We start from the raw sequence: 16,741 nt of genomic DNA on the forward strand, positions 1-16,741 counted from the left end.
CTTTTTTGGACGTGATGATGTCGGTGACCGTGTAGGAACAAACAAATCCGGTCACAGACTCACTGCCCTACAGTCGCTGGCACCGTGGCAACCACCGGTCACTAAGGAAAAAAGTGTATCCCCCAACTGGTCGGCAAAAACCTCGCGATTGCTTCAGTTGCTAGCATGTTGCTGCGGTTCACCCTTTAAAGTAAAAGGTGTGTCAGAAAATGACCAATTTATGAGAATTTCTTTATTTTCTTTCACAAAAGAGAACGAAAAGCCAAGTTTAGCAAAAGCTTTTTTATGTATGTATTTAAATCACCATTTCATTATTAAAAGTGTAATTTTTTTAAAGGGAAGTTTTGGGCAGTTTTGCCAACAAAAAAAAGTTCAATTTTATTATTATTATTATTATTATTATTATTATCATTTAAATTCACTATTTAAGAAATGTTTGTTTTTATTTCGGTTTTATGAGAAATAAAGTTACCAAAAACAAATCCTGATTTAAAACATGAAAGCGGACATAAGCAGCCTCCACCCAGTTTTACTGTTAAAAAAAATAATGTTTCTATCAGCGGGTGGAGGAGGACCCACTCTGCGTCACTTCACGGTTGGAGATAAATCCACGGAACATTACTGAAGCACTATCAGCTTCTCCACCCACTCACATCACGGCTGATCGCGGGATTGATTCTGTCACGTGACTTTCGGTAAGCGGGTCATGGCGTCATGTGAGCGGAAGTGGCCGTCAGAGGTGTCATGGCGCCGGGAAAGAAGCGTCTGTCCTGGAGCGTCGGGCTTTAAACGCTTCGTTGGCGTTAACGTCTCTAACCCGGCGCACGGCTCGTGTTTCTGTTTGACGGCGTCAGGATGGAGTCTGTCACGAGCTCTTAGCTTTGTGAGAGGAAGTGAAGATTTGGAGCAGAGAAGAAGAAGAAGCGCCTGCCTGACTCATCCTCACAGGTAAACAACAACAGCGGGCCCACAGACCTGCTCTGCAGAGGTCCATTTAAAAAACAGTGAATTTAGGGTGGCTTTGATTTTTCCTTATCGGAGATAATTAGATTTTACTGCTCCTGACTCGTTTATCAGCGCTGACCGCTCGGTGATTTACTTAAAGAAGCCTTCAAGAACTTATCATTTAATCTCCGCTAAAACAAAACGCGTTTAAAAATGTAATCAAATGTTAACCGAATTTATCAGCAGAGGTTTAAAATGTGCTCTGAAAAATCTCAGCTGATAAAAAAGTAACATAAAAGGTTTTTTTTGCATGTTCTTTGGTGTTCGGGCTTTGCTGCCTGGCTGTACCTACATTTCCTAACTCTGTAATAAAAGAGCCGAATTTAACGCAGCACGCATTAAAAGGTATTAAAACACATTTCAGGTCAATATAATTAACTGTTATTATCTTTGATGGCAGAACAAACACAGCTGTGATGATTACGAAGCGAGTTTTAAGACCTTTAATCTTCTTTCAGCCTTTTAAAAGTAAAGTTCCTAATTGGGAACATGTTGAATGGAGATTGGAGCACAGTTTAAACACAGTTTAAACATTAATATTGAATTTATGTCAAGATTCCTGAGAACGTGTTGAAGCTGAATGACGTTTATTAGCAAAATAGAAAAAGTGTGAGACATTTGAATGGAGTTTGGTGCTGTGCTCGCTCTCCTTTAACCTCGTCAGCTGCTGCCTTGTTCAAACAGCCTTTTGTTGACTTGTGCACGAGTGCAGAGCAGCAGCAGCACCCTGGTATTGATGAGGATCCAATCATCCACTGATCAATAAGATGAGCAAAGGGTCACCTGGACATGTCTTATCTTTATTGGAGTCACTTAACAGGAGCACTTCCTTCTGTATGAAAGCAAAACATCAGCCTGAATCAAATATGAGCTCATTTAAGAGCAGTAAGGATGGACGACTGGTGCTGAACAGAGTCCAGGGTGGTGGTTGGTGGAGTAGTCCAGTAGCTGGACTGTTTCAGTTTATTTGCATGTAATCATAGTCATAAAGCCAGCATTCAGTTCCACTCCTCTGATGTCCAAGTGCCTTTATTTGAGCAGAGGGAGAGATGGACCACCTCAGAGTCGCACTTTTAATTCAATAAAGTCAAAACAAAAAGAAAAGAGCGGCAGAGCGTTTGATGTTCACCGTGTCAGCAGATTGTGCTCGTGTAGAGCGTCACATGGCCGCGGTTTCACTCGGTCAGCTTCTCCTTTCTCCGCTTCTTCCTCTTCTCCTGCCTTCATCCTCGGAGCTCCTGCAGAGCTTTCTGCTGCCGGAGCAGGTTTGCGAGTACGGCGTCATGTGTTCACCCGGAAGTTTCAAGAACCGCACCAGTAGATAAACTGGATTTTCCAGCCACTTTTCAGCGTTCACCTCCTCTGCATGTGGAAACATGAACACCACCATTTACACAAACTTCACATGGAGCTGAAAAACAACAATGTCTCAAAAAGAAGCAGCTGAAATCAGTCAGCTGTTTCACCTTCTTTGAAGACGCGTTTGCACTTTTAGGCTTCATACACATATTAACTGTATCCATGTAGTTCTGCTCTGTGAGCAGTATAACTGCCAACGAAGGAAGAACATCGCGTTCGACGAGCTGTTCATGGAAAGCAAACATTTCACACTCGCTGTTGCGTGACTCTGTCACTTCCTGCTGTCTGCTGCAGGTGAGCGATGTCGGATATCAGTTTGGATCCGTTTGCAAACATTGTCAGTTTCCTCTAACTGCTAAAGAATCCTCCCAACAAATTCCCAAATGCATATCTGTAACCGCTGATAGGTCAGGTTAAGCCACGCCTCATGTAATTCTGTTCAGACCTTTTTGAGTCGTACTGCTTACAAACAGGATAGTCGGGTAAAAACATGCTCCGAGCACAGCTGACGATGCTTGGCCACATGACTCCAGGTCACACCTGTTTGAGCGATGCTGCTAACAAACGGACTGAACCACCGGTAGAAGGAGGATTTAGTGAAGCGTCCGTCTGGCAGAGGACCCAGAACGGGGCCCTGTGGCCCCCGCGGGTCAGTGCGACGGATCAGTGAGTAATAATCTGATCTCTCTCCAGCGGCGGCCATGTCTCGAGGCGAGCCGATGTCGGACTCTGCTCCGTTCTTCTCCTCTGACAGCGAGGCGGAAGGTCCGGAGGATCAGGGCACCGCGACGGCCAATCAGCAGCCAGATGAGGAGTCGCCCAGCGGGGTGTCCAGAGGCCGGGCGTTGGTGATCGTCTTCGTCCTCTGCTACATCAACCTGCTCAACTACATGGACAGGTTCACCGTGGCAGGTACGCTGCTGCCGGGGACGTTTGTTCACATTCACGTGAGCGATGCGTGCGAAGATTCACGTGTTGGTCCAATGCATGCGTGGAAGTTATTTCTGTAACACCTGCTTCTGATGCCAGAGGTGCAGGTGAGTGAAATATGAGTGAAGTAAATGACGTTTGTTTTGTCCACCAGGTGTTCTCCCTGACATAGAGCACTACTTTGGGATCAGCGACACAGAGTCTGGCTTACTTCAAACAGGTAAGGAGGAGAACTCCACCCCCTCATCATGTAGCAGGACTTATGTTTCATGAAAAGAAAGTTTTCTTTCCATTTTCAGCACAAATGTTGCTGCAGACAAACACGATGAGCTGCTAATGGTTATGGTCACGTGTTACTTGACTGAGCGTCAGACTAAAGAATTTGTGCACGTTGTAGTGACGGCTGTTTTTAGAGAACCGGCTCTTCAGGTTGTTTTGTTGCTTTAATTAATTTATTACCAACAACAATATAAAATTAAGCACAAAAGGAATTACTGATGTGAAAAAAAAAAAACGTGGTTTTATTTACATATGTTTATATATAAATATATGCGGTGGCCCTTAGAGACAAAACACGTACAAACTCCAAAACACATTTCTAGCTTGAACTGAACTTCAAAGCAGAGCTACTAGATCACTTAAATGACACAATTGAAAGCATGTGTGTATTGTTTGTGTATTTATACACAAGCACTCATATATATTCAAATAATTTTAAAAAAAAAATGTTCATGTACCTGTTACTACCACACACCAAATCCGGTCGTTGGTACTTCCTGGCTTGTGTAGCCTCTAGGTAACAAAAGCTCCACACTGCCCCCTAGCATCCTGGAGCACTGCTGTTGTGTTTTGTACGTGTTTTGTCTGTAGGGGCCACCGTAAATATACTTTATTTATTCACTCCACATAAAATGTAATAAATAAATCATTTAATACAAAAACCAACTATTTAAATTTTCAGCTTTTTCCTTTTAAACAAATTTAAAGTGAAACAACACAAAACACTGCAAACCACAACACAATAAAATATAAATTAAAATATGAAAACAAAAAGAAGATGCACATTCTCTGTCATATGGACCTGCATGAATAAACTTTCTGAATCCTTTACTATACCTTTCTAATGTGACCTTGTTGTCCCTGGCTCTCTCTCTCCCTCCCGCTCTGTTCTTGTGCTACTGGGTGTAACTACCGCCCCTCCCCCCTCTGCCCAGCGCAAAGCACAAGGCTGCGTGCAGAAAAAGTGCGAGAGAGAGAAAAAAAAAAGAAAAAAAAAAAACCCCGCTCGCGTCGTTCACTTCACAGAGTTGGCGACCGACACGTGTCTGGCACGTTGGTAGAAGTGGTCTTCATGTTGGAACCATAAACGAACCTAAATGCAAACCTTCTCGAGTGCACCTGTGCTGTGGGACAGGGTTTTTCTGTCTCACAGTTACTGGTAAATACTGACTGCAGTCACATGACCACAGGTGTTCTTTGGTCACGTTTTCGGTCACCTTTGCGCTTCCTTCCAGTTTTTATCTGCAGCTACATGTTCCTGGCTCCTGTGTTTGGTTACCTGGGCGACAGGTACAACAGGAAGTACATCATGAGCGGCGGCATAACGTTCTGGTCGCTGGTGACGCTCGCCAGCTCCTACACGCCCGAAGAGGTGAGAGAAGTGTTTGAACTCAGGAGGAAAACTTTTGTGAAGGTTTAAATGTCCACAAACGCACGTGTTCTCCTGCCGCAGCACTTCTGGGCGCTGCTGCTGACTCGAGGCCTGGTCGGCGTCGGCGAGGCCAGCTACTCCACCATCGCCCCGACCATCATCGCCGACCTCTACGTGAAGGGCAAGAGGACCAACATGCTCTCCATCTTTTATTTTGCCATCCCTGTCGGCAGGTAGCTGCAGACGTGTTAACTTTAACTTTCACTCGACATGTAACGATGATCCAGAAAGAAAAAACTCAAAATTCTAACTAAATTAAATCTTTATATTATTGGTGTTTATTAAATCACACCTGAAAAATCCATGTCATTAAACTTCCCTCGCAGTCTTTGTTACTACATTTACTATTATTAATCATTATTATTGATATGATTAAATATTCAGTGTTCTGTTTGTATCGTTCCACAACTTTTGCTTTAAAAGTGACTAAAAATAAAAATGTTTATGTGGTTAGCATGAATGAACTTCCTGGGAGTTGTCATTGTCACACAGGAAGTGTGAATAGCTGACCTCTCTTTGTCTCCTCCTCCCGTCAGCGGTCTCGGCTACATCGTCGGCTCGCAGGTCAGCAGCAGGGCGAAGGACTGGCACTGGGCGCTGCGGGTGAGCCAGACAAACATCTGCTGCAGCTGTGTGGTCTCCTGCTGTTTCCCCCAGCTGATGAGCGTTTGCGTTGTCCTTCCTCCTTCAGGTGACTCCGGGTTTGGGGCTGATCGCCGTGCTGCTGCTGCTGTTTGTGGTGAAGGAGCCGAAACGAGGAGCCGTCGAGGCCCGACCCGAGAATCGCCTGCACCAGACCAGCTGGCTCGCCGACCTGCGTGACCTCAGCAAGAAGTAGGTCACCGCTATTCTCAGAAGACGCTCTGGCCTCAGTTATTACAGCTTATTTCTAGGCTCAGAATATAAAGTCGCGTTCGACAGAATCTCCATCACTGATCACATCGTCTCCATCCATCAGTCAGAAACATGCATGCTGCAGTGAGCTGCAGGCTCTGAATATCTCGACAACGACTCGGCGCGAAGCTGCGGTCTCGTCCTGATGGGAGAGGAAGGTTCTGGTCTGCTGTTCGTGGGCTAAACAAGGACACAGCCAGCTCGTTTCAGTAATGACCGACTCAAACTACCAAACGCAAATGACCGGGTCAAAAATGAGCAAACGCGATGAGGGCCTGAGTAATTGTGTAATTGCAGGTTTTAAATATGCGGTTCCCTCTGAACACAGCGTGGCAGCTCAGGCCAAGGGAAGCCAGCTGAGTCACGTTTCTGATAGGAGGGTGAAGTCTTCGGTTAGAGGGCGGAGGAGCTGTTCTCCGGGTCAATCTGACGGGTCGCCTTATAAACCTGAAGTCTGAGCAGCTTTTAGGTTCCCATCAGATCTCGACCCTGTGAACAGACGCCTGTGGGCAACATCCACGACTACTCCCAGTGAACAACACGATCCTACGTTACATTTCTTCATGGCGCGTAACGGACTGAATACTGAGACTCGGAAACAAAAGAGTGATATCTGACGTGTGCGCTGCTGAGGAAAAGCACACAGATGCTGTTGTGCACACTCACCCACTCACTGGGTTTAATAACGGGACTCTGCTCCCTCTGACGGCCGCGTCCAGCTTGGTTCTGGTTTCGTCACAGTGCTGTAATACTGGGATATGTGTTAAACTCTGAGGATGAGGACTCAGTGAAGGGTTAGAGGGCAGAGGAAGAGCTTTGCTGTCACGTTCACAGTTCTCAGACATCCACACGATGATTCACTTAAATACTCTCCTCCCCCCAAAACAGCCGCGCCCACGCCGTTCTGTCACGGCGTCTCTTTGGTAAAGCCATACCGTAGTTTTAATGCTTTGACGTTCAGCTGGTTTCCATCTCTCTCCTCCGCAGCCGCAGCTTCATGTTGTCCACGTTCGGCTTCACGGCCGTGGCGTTTGTGACGGGCTCTCTGGCTCTCTGGGCGCCAACGTTCCTCTTCAGGGCGGCCGTCTTCAACGGGGAGAGGGCTCCCTGCATGGAGGCTCATTGCGAGTCCTCAGACAGGTAAACGTGACTCTACACCTGAGGTGGGCGGGGCGGGCGGTTACTCGTTAAATTCGACCTCGATGGAGGAATGCAGCATCCTGATGGTTTGGGGTTTTTTTTCCTCCTCAAGTCTGATTTTTGGGGCCATCACCTGTGTCACCGGCGTGCTGGGTGTGGCCAGCGGCGTGCAGGTGAGCCGACAGCTGAGGAAGAAGACGGCCCGAGCCGACCCGCTGGTCTGTGCCGCCGGTCTGCTCCTCTGTGCACCGTTCCTCTACCTCGCCATCATGTTTGCCCAGGCGAGCACCGTCGCAACATATGTGAGTCCTGCATAGAATCGCAGCCACCCGTCCACGCACCCGTCCACGCACCCGTCACCATTTAACGCCCAGCCTCCATACATGCATCCATCTGGGCAGTCAGAGGGTCGTGGGAGGTGTCAGTGTTTGAGTTTCAGCATTAATCACGACACAAAGATGGCCGACACACCTTTAGAACAGCTCCACCTGCTGGTTGTTCGTTGATATCTTTTCTGTTCGTCCCTCCAGGTCTTCATTTTCTTCGGGGAGACGTTCCTGTCCATGAACTGGGCCATCGTGGCGGATATTCTTCTGGTGAGAGATGTCTCCTGTTGGACTCGAACACGAACTTCCTGATTACTCACAGATAGCTCGTGATGGTGACATGACGCCTCGTGTGTCGAGATTGGATTTGGAAAAAAATGAAAATAATTGAAAGCAACCAAATGAATTTGATTACAGCTAAATGTGATTGGCTGATGCAGAATCTAAAATGCAGAATTTACAATATTAAAGAAAGTGAAGACGACGAGTGATTCTCCGTCTGTTTCAGTACGTAGTCGTCCCCACTCGACGCTCCACAGCCGAGGCTCTGCAGATCGTCGTGTCTCACCTGCTGGGAGACGCAGGAAGTCCCTACCTGATAGGAGTGGTACGTACACACACACACACACACACACACACACACACACACACACACACACACACACACAGGCTGTTGTTGCTGACTGATGATCGACGTCCATCTTGAACATTGGCCCCTCCTCTTCCTGTGTCAGATCTCCGACTCTCTGAGGAAGAACGACTCCTTCCTGTGGCAGTTTCGGTCTCTGCAGTTCTCCATGCTGCTCTGCGCCTTTGTGGCTGTGGTGGGCGGAGCTTTCTTCCTCGGCACCGCAGTCTACATCGAAAGAGACCGCGAGCGAGCCGAGAACTACGCCCCCACAGGTGAGACGCCCCTGTGTGTTGTGCTCGCAGCTGATTGGAGGTGAAATTGTGACATCATTTCTGCCGTGACTCCTAACACTTGTCGTGTTTGTTTGTTTTTAACAGATGAGCCGATCGTGGTGCCGAAAAGCGGGCGCTCCACCCGGGTTCCGGTGTCCAGCGTCCTGATCTGAGGAACCTGGTGGAGGTTCTTCTCCACCTGCGGCTGGTTGTGTCTCACCTGTCGGTGTCGCAGACTCTCTGCCGTGCAGAAACGCTTCAGGACACTTCTTATTTTTGCAGATTTGATTACTTTTTATAACCTTTTCTGCCAGGAAGGCTTGAGGAGAGCGTGTTCTTTAGCACGCTTCTCGGCTCGGCGGCCACGTTTCAGAGCGCGTATGGCGTCGAGACTCGACCGAAGCTGCTCCGTGGACTTTACTGACCCCACTGTCATCACTCAGCAGCTGATCTGTGATCAGCCCGGAGGCAGAAAGACGGATGACGTCGTGCTCTCGCGTCTTTCCAGCAGAAGCTTCGTTAATCACTTTGATAAGCGCGTTTGAGCTGTTTTAGTTAGAACACTAACTCTCTCCTGTTTCCTTCAGCGCCTCGACCGTTTCACCTCTCATGGTTTTAAAGAGCCTCTATTTGAATCCCATGTCAGCCCCCGACCCCAGGCCTGACCCCTGACCTCTGACCCCATCCCCGGACACTGTAAACATGTAATTTTCAGTTTTTTGAAATGCTTTTATTACATTTTCCTTCCAACATGACTGACACATGAAAACTGTCCGTGGTGACTCTGACTCCATGGTTACGGTTGTCGTCGTCCCCCCCCCCCCAGGAGGAAATGGCTTTTCACTGAATGTTAACCTCGAATAATTTTTCTGAACTTTTCTGAATTATTAAAGGAAAATGAACCTGCTGTTTGTGTGTGTTTACAATGGAAATGTTTATGATCACAGCTGTGCGTCGACGTTCTGATAATTCATTTAACAATCAATAATCTAGCAAAAGCATATCCTAACTATCATTCATTCATTCATATATATATATATATATATATACACACACACACACACACACACACACACACACACACACACACACACACAATAAAAATGATAAATATTTGTGTCAAATAATTTAAAGTCCACGATAATGAAGAAGTTTTAGATAAATAAAAACAATATTTGTATATTACACTTAAATTAAAATAATTTTATATTAATCAACTACTACAGTCATTATTTTATTAAATACTTTTAGTGTTAAGTATAGCAGCTTTACTTACATTATTGTTGAATTAAATATTAAAACTGATCAATATGTTAGAATGACTTTTAAAAAGTATCAAATTAGCTAAATGCTAAATTGTATTTTACATGATGTCAAAAGTGGAAAAAATGTTTTGTTTTGACCAAAACGATCAAAACGAGTTTTTATATTTTTTTTGTAACATTTATAAAAACATCTTTATCAAAGTTGAAATAAATTTCTGTGATGTCACAAAATGACCAGAAATATGTTTTAAATTTGATTTTTGACTCTTGACTTTGTATTACAAAGTTTTGTCGTTCAGCTGTTTACAACAAAATATTATTGATTTAATTTTGCATCCATGACGTGGAGGATGCAGGCGGAGTCCCGGGCCTGCTCCACCTGCTGCCACAGGAAACAGTCGATGGTGCCGTTACCGTACAGACGGGCTGACGCGGTGAGCCGGGCTCACGCAGGTAACCCGACACGCCCACCGCCGCCTGATGTCGGTGCAGGACGGTTTCTGGCTGGATGCAGTAACTTTGCTTCTTTCTTTGACAACATAGTTTTATCAGCTTCTCTGTTTAAAAACTTGGAGCTTCACGTGGAGAGATCCACAGAGGATCATGATGTGACTGAGGATTTCACCTCTGATCACAAGGTTCATAAAAATGTTTATTAACTGTTTAGACTTTTATTCAATTCAATTTTATTTATACAGCGCCAAATCATAACAACAGGCACTTTCTATTGTAAGGTCGACCCTACAATAATACATACAGAGAAAAACCCAACAATCATATGACCCCCTATGAGCAGCACTTTGGCGACAGTGGGAAGGAAAAACTCCGTTTTAACAGAAAGAGAGAAGAAGAAAGTGTACTTTATTGGTCCCCGTGGGGAAAATCCCTCTCTGCATTTAACCCATTCACTCAGTGAAGCAGTGGGCAGCCATTGGCGCCCGGGGAGCAGTGTGTAGGGACGGTACCTTGCTCAGGGGTACCTCAGGATAGCTGTTCAGGGGAATCGAACCCCCGCCCTTCCGATCATGGGGCCACCACTCTACCTACTGAGCTATCCCTGCCCTCCAGGGAAGAAACCTCCAGCAGAACCAGGCTCAGGGAGGGGCGGGGCCATCTGCTGTGATTGGTTGGTGTGAGAGAAGGAAGACAGGATAAAGACATGCTGTGGAAGAGAGACAGAGGTTAATAACAGATATGATTCAATGCAGAGAGGTCTGTTAACACATAGTGAGTGAAGACGAAACACCCAGTGCATCATGGGAATCCCCCGGCAGCCTACGTCTATTGCAGCATAACTAAGGGAGGATTCAGGGTCACCTGGTCCAGCCCTAACTATATGCTTTAGCAAAAACGAAAGTTTGAAGCCTAATCTTGAAAGTAGAGATAGTGTCTGTCTCCTTAATCCAAACTGGAAGCTGGTTCCACAGAAGAGGGGCCTGAAAACTGAAGGCTCTGCCTCCCATTCTACTTTAAATACTCTAGGAACAACAAGTAGGCCTGCAGAGCGAGAGCGAAGTGCTCTAATAGGGTGATATGGTACTACAAGGTCATTAAGATAAGATGGGGCCTGATTATTTAAGACCTTGTATGTGAGGAGCAGGATTTTGAATTCTGGATTTAACAGGAAGCCAAAACAGGAGAAATCTGCTCTCTCTTTCTAGTCCCTGTCAGGACTCTTGCTGCAGCATTTTGGATTAACTGAAGGCTTTTCAGGGAGTTTTTTGGACATCCTGATAATAATGAATTACAGTCGTCCAGCCTGGAAGTAATAAATGCATGAACTAGTTTTTCAGCGTCACTCTGAGACAGGATATTTCTAATTTTAGAGATGTTGCACAAATGGAAGAAAGCAGTCTTACATATTTGTTTAATATGTGCATTGAAGGACATGTCCTGGTCAAAAATGACTCCAAGGTTCCTCACAGCCTTACTGGGGGCCAAGGTAATGCCATCCAGAGTAAGAATCTGGTTAGATACCATATTTCTAAGATTTTCAGGGCCGAGTACAATAACCTCAGTTTGATCTGAATTAAGAAGCAGAAAGTTAGCGGCCATCCAGGTCTTTATGTCTTTGAGACATTCCTGCAGTTTAACTCATTGGTGTGTGTTATCTGGTTGCATGGACAGATAGAGCTGGGTGTCATCTGCATAGCAGTGTAAATGTATGCTATGTCTTCTAATGATGCTGCCTAAGGGAAGCATGTATAATGAAGGAGATTAGGAATCTGGAGAACTGGTGCCAGAGGAACAACCTCCTTCTAAACGACAGTAAGACAAAGGAGCTGATAGTGGACTTCAGCACTAAGCAGGAGAGGAACTACCAGACCCCCGTCATCAACGAGTGCCCAGTGGAGAGAGTGGACAGCTTCAAATACCTCGGAGTTCACATCACGCAGGACCTGTCATGGTCCTGTCACATCAACACCGTGATGAAAAAGGCCCGTCAGCGTCTCTACTACCTCAGACGCTTGAGAGACTTCCAACTGCCCTCCAAGGTGCTCAGGAACTTTTACTCGTGCACCATAGAGAGCATCCTGACGGGAAACATCTTAACCTGGTTCGGGAACAGCACCATGCAGGACAGACGAGCTCTACAGAGGGTTGTGCGGTCAGCTGAGCGCACCATCCGCTCCGAGCTCCCTGACCTGCACTCAATCTACAGCAGGCGGTGCTGGACCAAGGCCAGGAAGATCGTGAAGGACCTCAGCCATCCCAACAACAGACTGTTCTCTCTGTTGAGGTCAGGAAAGCGATTCCGCTCCCTGAAGACCAACACAGAGAGACTGAGGAGGAGCTTCTTCCCGCAGGCGATACGGTCTCTCAATCACACCACCACACAGTACTGACCCACACATACAGTTCTTACACACACTGGACTTTCTGGACATTGTTTTCACTTCATCACTTAAATCACTTTAAGCATATTTGCACTGCAGAAGACATAATGTGGATTGCACAACACTGGACATTATATTCTTCATTTCCAGTTAATATTTGTACAGCTGCTGTTATTGTGTATATAATATTTATATTTCTTCATACATTCTTATATATTTCTATACTGTGTATTTTGTTGTACAGTTATTTTATTTTCAACTTTAATTTATATATTTTATCTTATTCTTTCCCAGTTAAATTTACCCTTCATTCTAATTTGTGTTGTACAGTTATTTCATTTTTAACTTTAATTTTTATATTTTATTTTATTCCTTCCTAGTTAAATTTACCCTTTTTAATTTTCATATTTATTTCCTATCTTATTCATAGCCTTTTCTTTTTTTTCTTTAGGTCACGAGCAGTTGTCTAAGCATTTCACTGCATATCGTACTGTGTATGACTGTGTACGTGACAAATAAAATTTGAATTTGAATTTGAAATGTAAACAGAATTGGTCCTAGCACTGAACCCTGTGGAACTCCATAATTAACCTCAGTGTGTGAAGAGGACTCTCCATTTACATGCACAAACTGGAGTCTATTAGATAGATATGATACAAACCACTGCAGCACAGTACCTGTAATACCTACAGCATGTTCTAATCGCTCTAATAGGATATTATGGTCGACAGTATCGAACGCTGCACTGAGGTCTAGCAGGACAAGCACAGAGATGAGTCCACTGTCAGAGGCCATAAGAAGATCATTTGTAACCTTCACTAAAGCTGTTTCTGTGCTGTGATGAGCTCTGAAACCTGACTGAAACTCTTCAAATAAGCCTCTGCAGATGATCTTTTAGCTGTTTGACAACTACTCTTTCAAGGATGTTTGATATAAAGGAAGGTTGGAGATTGGCCTATAATTAGCTAAGACTGCTGGGTCTAGAGATGCTTTTTGAGTAAAGGTTTAACTACAGCTAGCTTGAAGGCCTGTGGTACATAGCTGATTATTAGAGATAGGTTGATCATATTTAAGATCGAAGAATTAATTAATGGCAGGACTTCTTTGAGCAGTTTTGTAGGAATGGGGTCTAAAAGACACGTTGATGGTTTGGAGGAAGTAATTATTGAAGTTAACTCAGAAAGATCAATTGGAGAAAAAGAGTCTAACTTAACATCAATGGTACTAAGAGTAGCTGTAGATAATATTACATCTGTGGGATGATTATTGGTCATTTTTTCTCTAATGATAAAAATTTTATTTGTGAAGAAGTTCATGAAGTCATTACTAGTTAACGTTAAAGGGATTGTTGGCTCAAAAGAGCTCTGACTTTTTGTCAGCCTGGCTACAGAGCTGAAGAGAAACCTGGGGTTGTTCTTATTTTCTTCAATCAGTGATGAATAGTAAGATGTTCTGGCTTTGCGGAGGACTTTCTTATAAAGCAGCAAACTATTTCTCCAGGCTAAATGATGATCCTCTAAATTTGTGACTCTCCAGCTTACGAGTCATCTGCTTTAGGCTACGTGTTTGAGAATTATACCACGGAGTCAGGTACTTCTGATTAGAGACCTTAGTTTTCACAGGAGCTACAGTATCCAGAGTCATACATAGTGAGGAGGTGAAATTATTAACAAGATAATCGACCTCTGTTGGGGCAGCGTTCAGGTAGCTGCTCTGCTCTGTGTTGGTACAGGGCATTGAAGATGATAACAGTGGGTGGATTATATTCTTAAACTTAGTTACAGCGCTTTCAGAAAGACATCTACTGTGATAAAGTCTACTCTCCACCGCTGTGTAATCAATTATTGTAAATGTAAATGTTATCAGGAAATGATCAGACAGGAGAGGGTTTTCAGGAAACACTGTTAAATGTTCAGTTTCTATGCCATATGTTAAAACAAGATCTAGAGTGTGATTAAAGTGGTGGGTGGGTTCTTTTACATTTTGAGAGAAGCCAGTTGAGTCTAATAACAGATTAAATGCCATGTTGAGGCTGTCATTTTTAGCATCTACATGGATGTTAAAATCACCCACAATAATTATTTTATCTGAGCTCAGAACTAAATTAGATATAAAGTCTGAGAAATCAGACAGAAACTCTGTGTAAGGCCCAGGTGGACAATAGATGATAACAAGTAAGACTGGTTTCTGAGTTTTACAGCTGGGGTGGACGAGGCTAAGCATCAGGCTTTCAAATGAATTAAAAGTCTGTCTGGGTCTTTGGTTGATTAATAGGCTGGTGTGAAAAATTGCTGCCACACCTCCCCCTCGGCCTGTGCTTCGAGGTTTCTGGTAGTTAGAATGACTCGGGGGTGTTGATTCATTTAAACTAACATAATCATCCTGCTGCAACCAGGTTTCTGTAAGGCAGAGTAAATCAATTTGTTGATCAATTATTAAATCATGTACTAACAGAGACTTGGAGGAGAGAGACCTAATATTTAATAATCCACATTTCACTGTGTTACTCTTTGGTTCAGATGTGGATACTGTATTGTTCTTTCTTTGTAATTGTTTATGTTTAAGTTGTTTGTTGCTGGTTTTTAGTTTGTTTTTCGTCTGTTTGGGAGCTGACACAGTCTCTATGGAGATGGGTTTTTGGGGTGGAGGGTAGCAGGTTCGCTCTCTCGAACCCATTTTCAAAGGTTCGAGAGAGCGATTTCATGCCCAGGTGAGGCTGTGCCTTCGTTATTTAACGATAAAACGAGTAAAGGATCGGGAGCTGAGTGTTGAACATGTGTTTGGTGGACGTTCACTGAAGGTGATGGAGGTCCTCATCAGACCCAAAAAGCGAACGGGTCAGAGATGGAGCAGAAACTTCAGTGACCACATCACCCAGATGTTCCCTGAAGCTGAGGGTCGGCCCTTCAGCCACATCTGACTCGTTCACAGCTCCTGTGTTGGCTGCAGATGTGTCAAAACGTATTTACCTCCCTGCTGCTGACAGCGTGCTGCTGCCCAGGCTGCAGGCAGTGTCTGAAACGCAGCCAGCTCGTGAAGCTTTAGAAGTCTTTATTGTGCAGGGACGGTAAGAAACGAGAGCTGGAGGCTGATTTCCGTCTGTGGACAGATGAGGCAGAGGTCCAATCAGCTGTGACAAACACGACAAATCCCCCCGAAAACTCTTTGATCACAGCCCACACAGAAACCCAGAGCCCAGCCACACATCTCAGTATGTGATTGTTTCTGCTGAAAGCTTCCAGCTGCGTGACCCAAACATCTCCTCGTCTGTGATCAAGGCCCTGCAGAAGAACAGGAAATGCTGCTGTAGTAAAGACAAGAACTGTTCTGTCATTTAATAAAGGAGCTTTATACTGTAAGACCCTACAATAATACAAAGACAACAGAAAACCCCCTGTGAGCAGCACTTTGGCGACAGTGGGAAAGAAAAACTCCCTTTTAACAGGAAGAAACCTCCAGCAGAACCAGGCTCAGGGAGGGGCGGGGCCATCTGCTGCAACCAGCTGGGGGTGAGGGGAGGACCAATAACCAGAACCAAACATTAAAAATAAAATGACCTCTGCACCTCCGACTGCAACAGTAAGTACAGTCATGCCCACTTTATTAGGTACACCTGTGTGCCCACATGCTAACAGCTCAGTGCTGAAGTTCAAACTGAGCCTCAGGACGATGACGAGCAGTGGTTTCAGTGACATGATTGCATCGGGGTCGACGTGGACGAACGTTTCAAGCAGCTCGTTGAATCGAACGCCGGCTTTTCGTTCGTTTCGCAGCGCTGCTGCTCGTTTCAGTTTCGATGATTTTGATGAAACATTTGAATAAACGAGTTTCGTCACGTTTTCTGAAACTTTAATGTGTCGAGTTTCCAGCTCAGTCGACGTGTTTTTCCCAGAAATATCGTTTAGTTTTCCGACATGCTGCTGTTTCAGTTCTGTTATGCCTGTGTGTGTGTGTGTGTGTGTGTTTGTGTGTGTGTGTGTGTGTGTGTGTGTTTGTGTGTGTGTGTTTGTGTGTTTGTGTGTGTGTGTTTGTGTGTGTGTGTGTGTGTGTGTGTGTGTGTGTGTGTGTGTGTGTGTCTGAGGGGCCACCTTGACAGTAAGGATGTGAAGCAGGGTCAAAGGTCGGGTGTGGTTGTGTTACTGGTGTGTTCTGAGCTGGTTGGTGGCTCTGATGGAGGTGGGATCGCTCCCAGCCTCGCTGTCACACACCGGACCCACACAGAGAAACGAAAAAGCCCCCGGCGCCCTCGCCGAGAGATGCCGGGGTTTCTCGTTCCCCCCTCTGTGCTCCGCGAGCGCTGAGCAGAAGGAGAGCAGAGGCTGCGTGAGGGGAGTGAGGAGGAGAGGCTGTGGTTTCCTGTTTGTAGGTGGG

General features: G+C 45.1%; 1 protein-coding gene across 1 annotated transcript; it reads left to right on the forward strand.

Annotated features, from left to right (window-relative positions):
- Positions 1-492: 492 nt before the first annotated feature.
- spns1 (spinster homolog 1 (Drosophila)) lies at positions 493-9,175 on the forward strand. Its single transcript, XM_040031831.1, has 13 exons — positions 493-948; positions 3,058-3,276; positions 3,449-3,514; positions 4,809-4,945; positions 5,027-5,178; positions 5,542-5,608; positions 5,697-5,839; positions 6,887-7,039; positions 7,152-7,341; positions 7,570-7,635; positions 7,874-7,972; positions 8,100-8,268; positions 8,374-9,175. Exons 2-13 carry the CDS (start codon positions 3,066-3,068, stop codon positions 8,439-8,441), a joined length of 1,521 nt encoding a protein of 506 aa, XP_039887765.1. The 5' UTR covers positions 493-948; positions 3,058-3,065; the 3' UTR covers positions 8,442-9,175.
- Positions 9,176-16,741: the final 7,566 nt, after the last annotated feature.

This window comes from Simochromis diagramma, unplaced genomic scaffold (genome assembly GCF_900408965.1).
Source record: "Simochromis diagramma unplaced genomic scaffold, fSimDia1.1 OVJJ01000228.1, whole genome shotgun sequence".
Lineage (NCBI taxonomy): Eukaryota > Metazoa > Chordata > Actinopteri > Cichliformes > Cichlidae > Simochromis > Simochromis diagramma.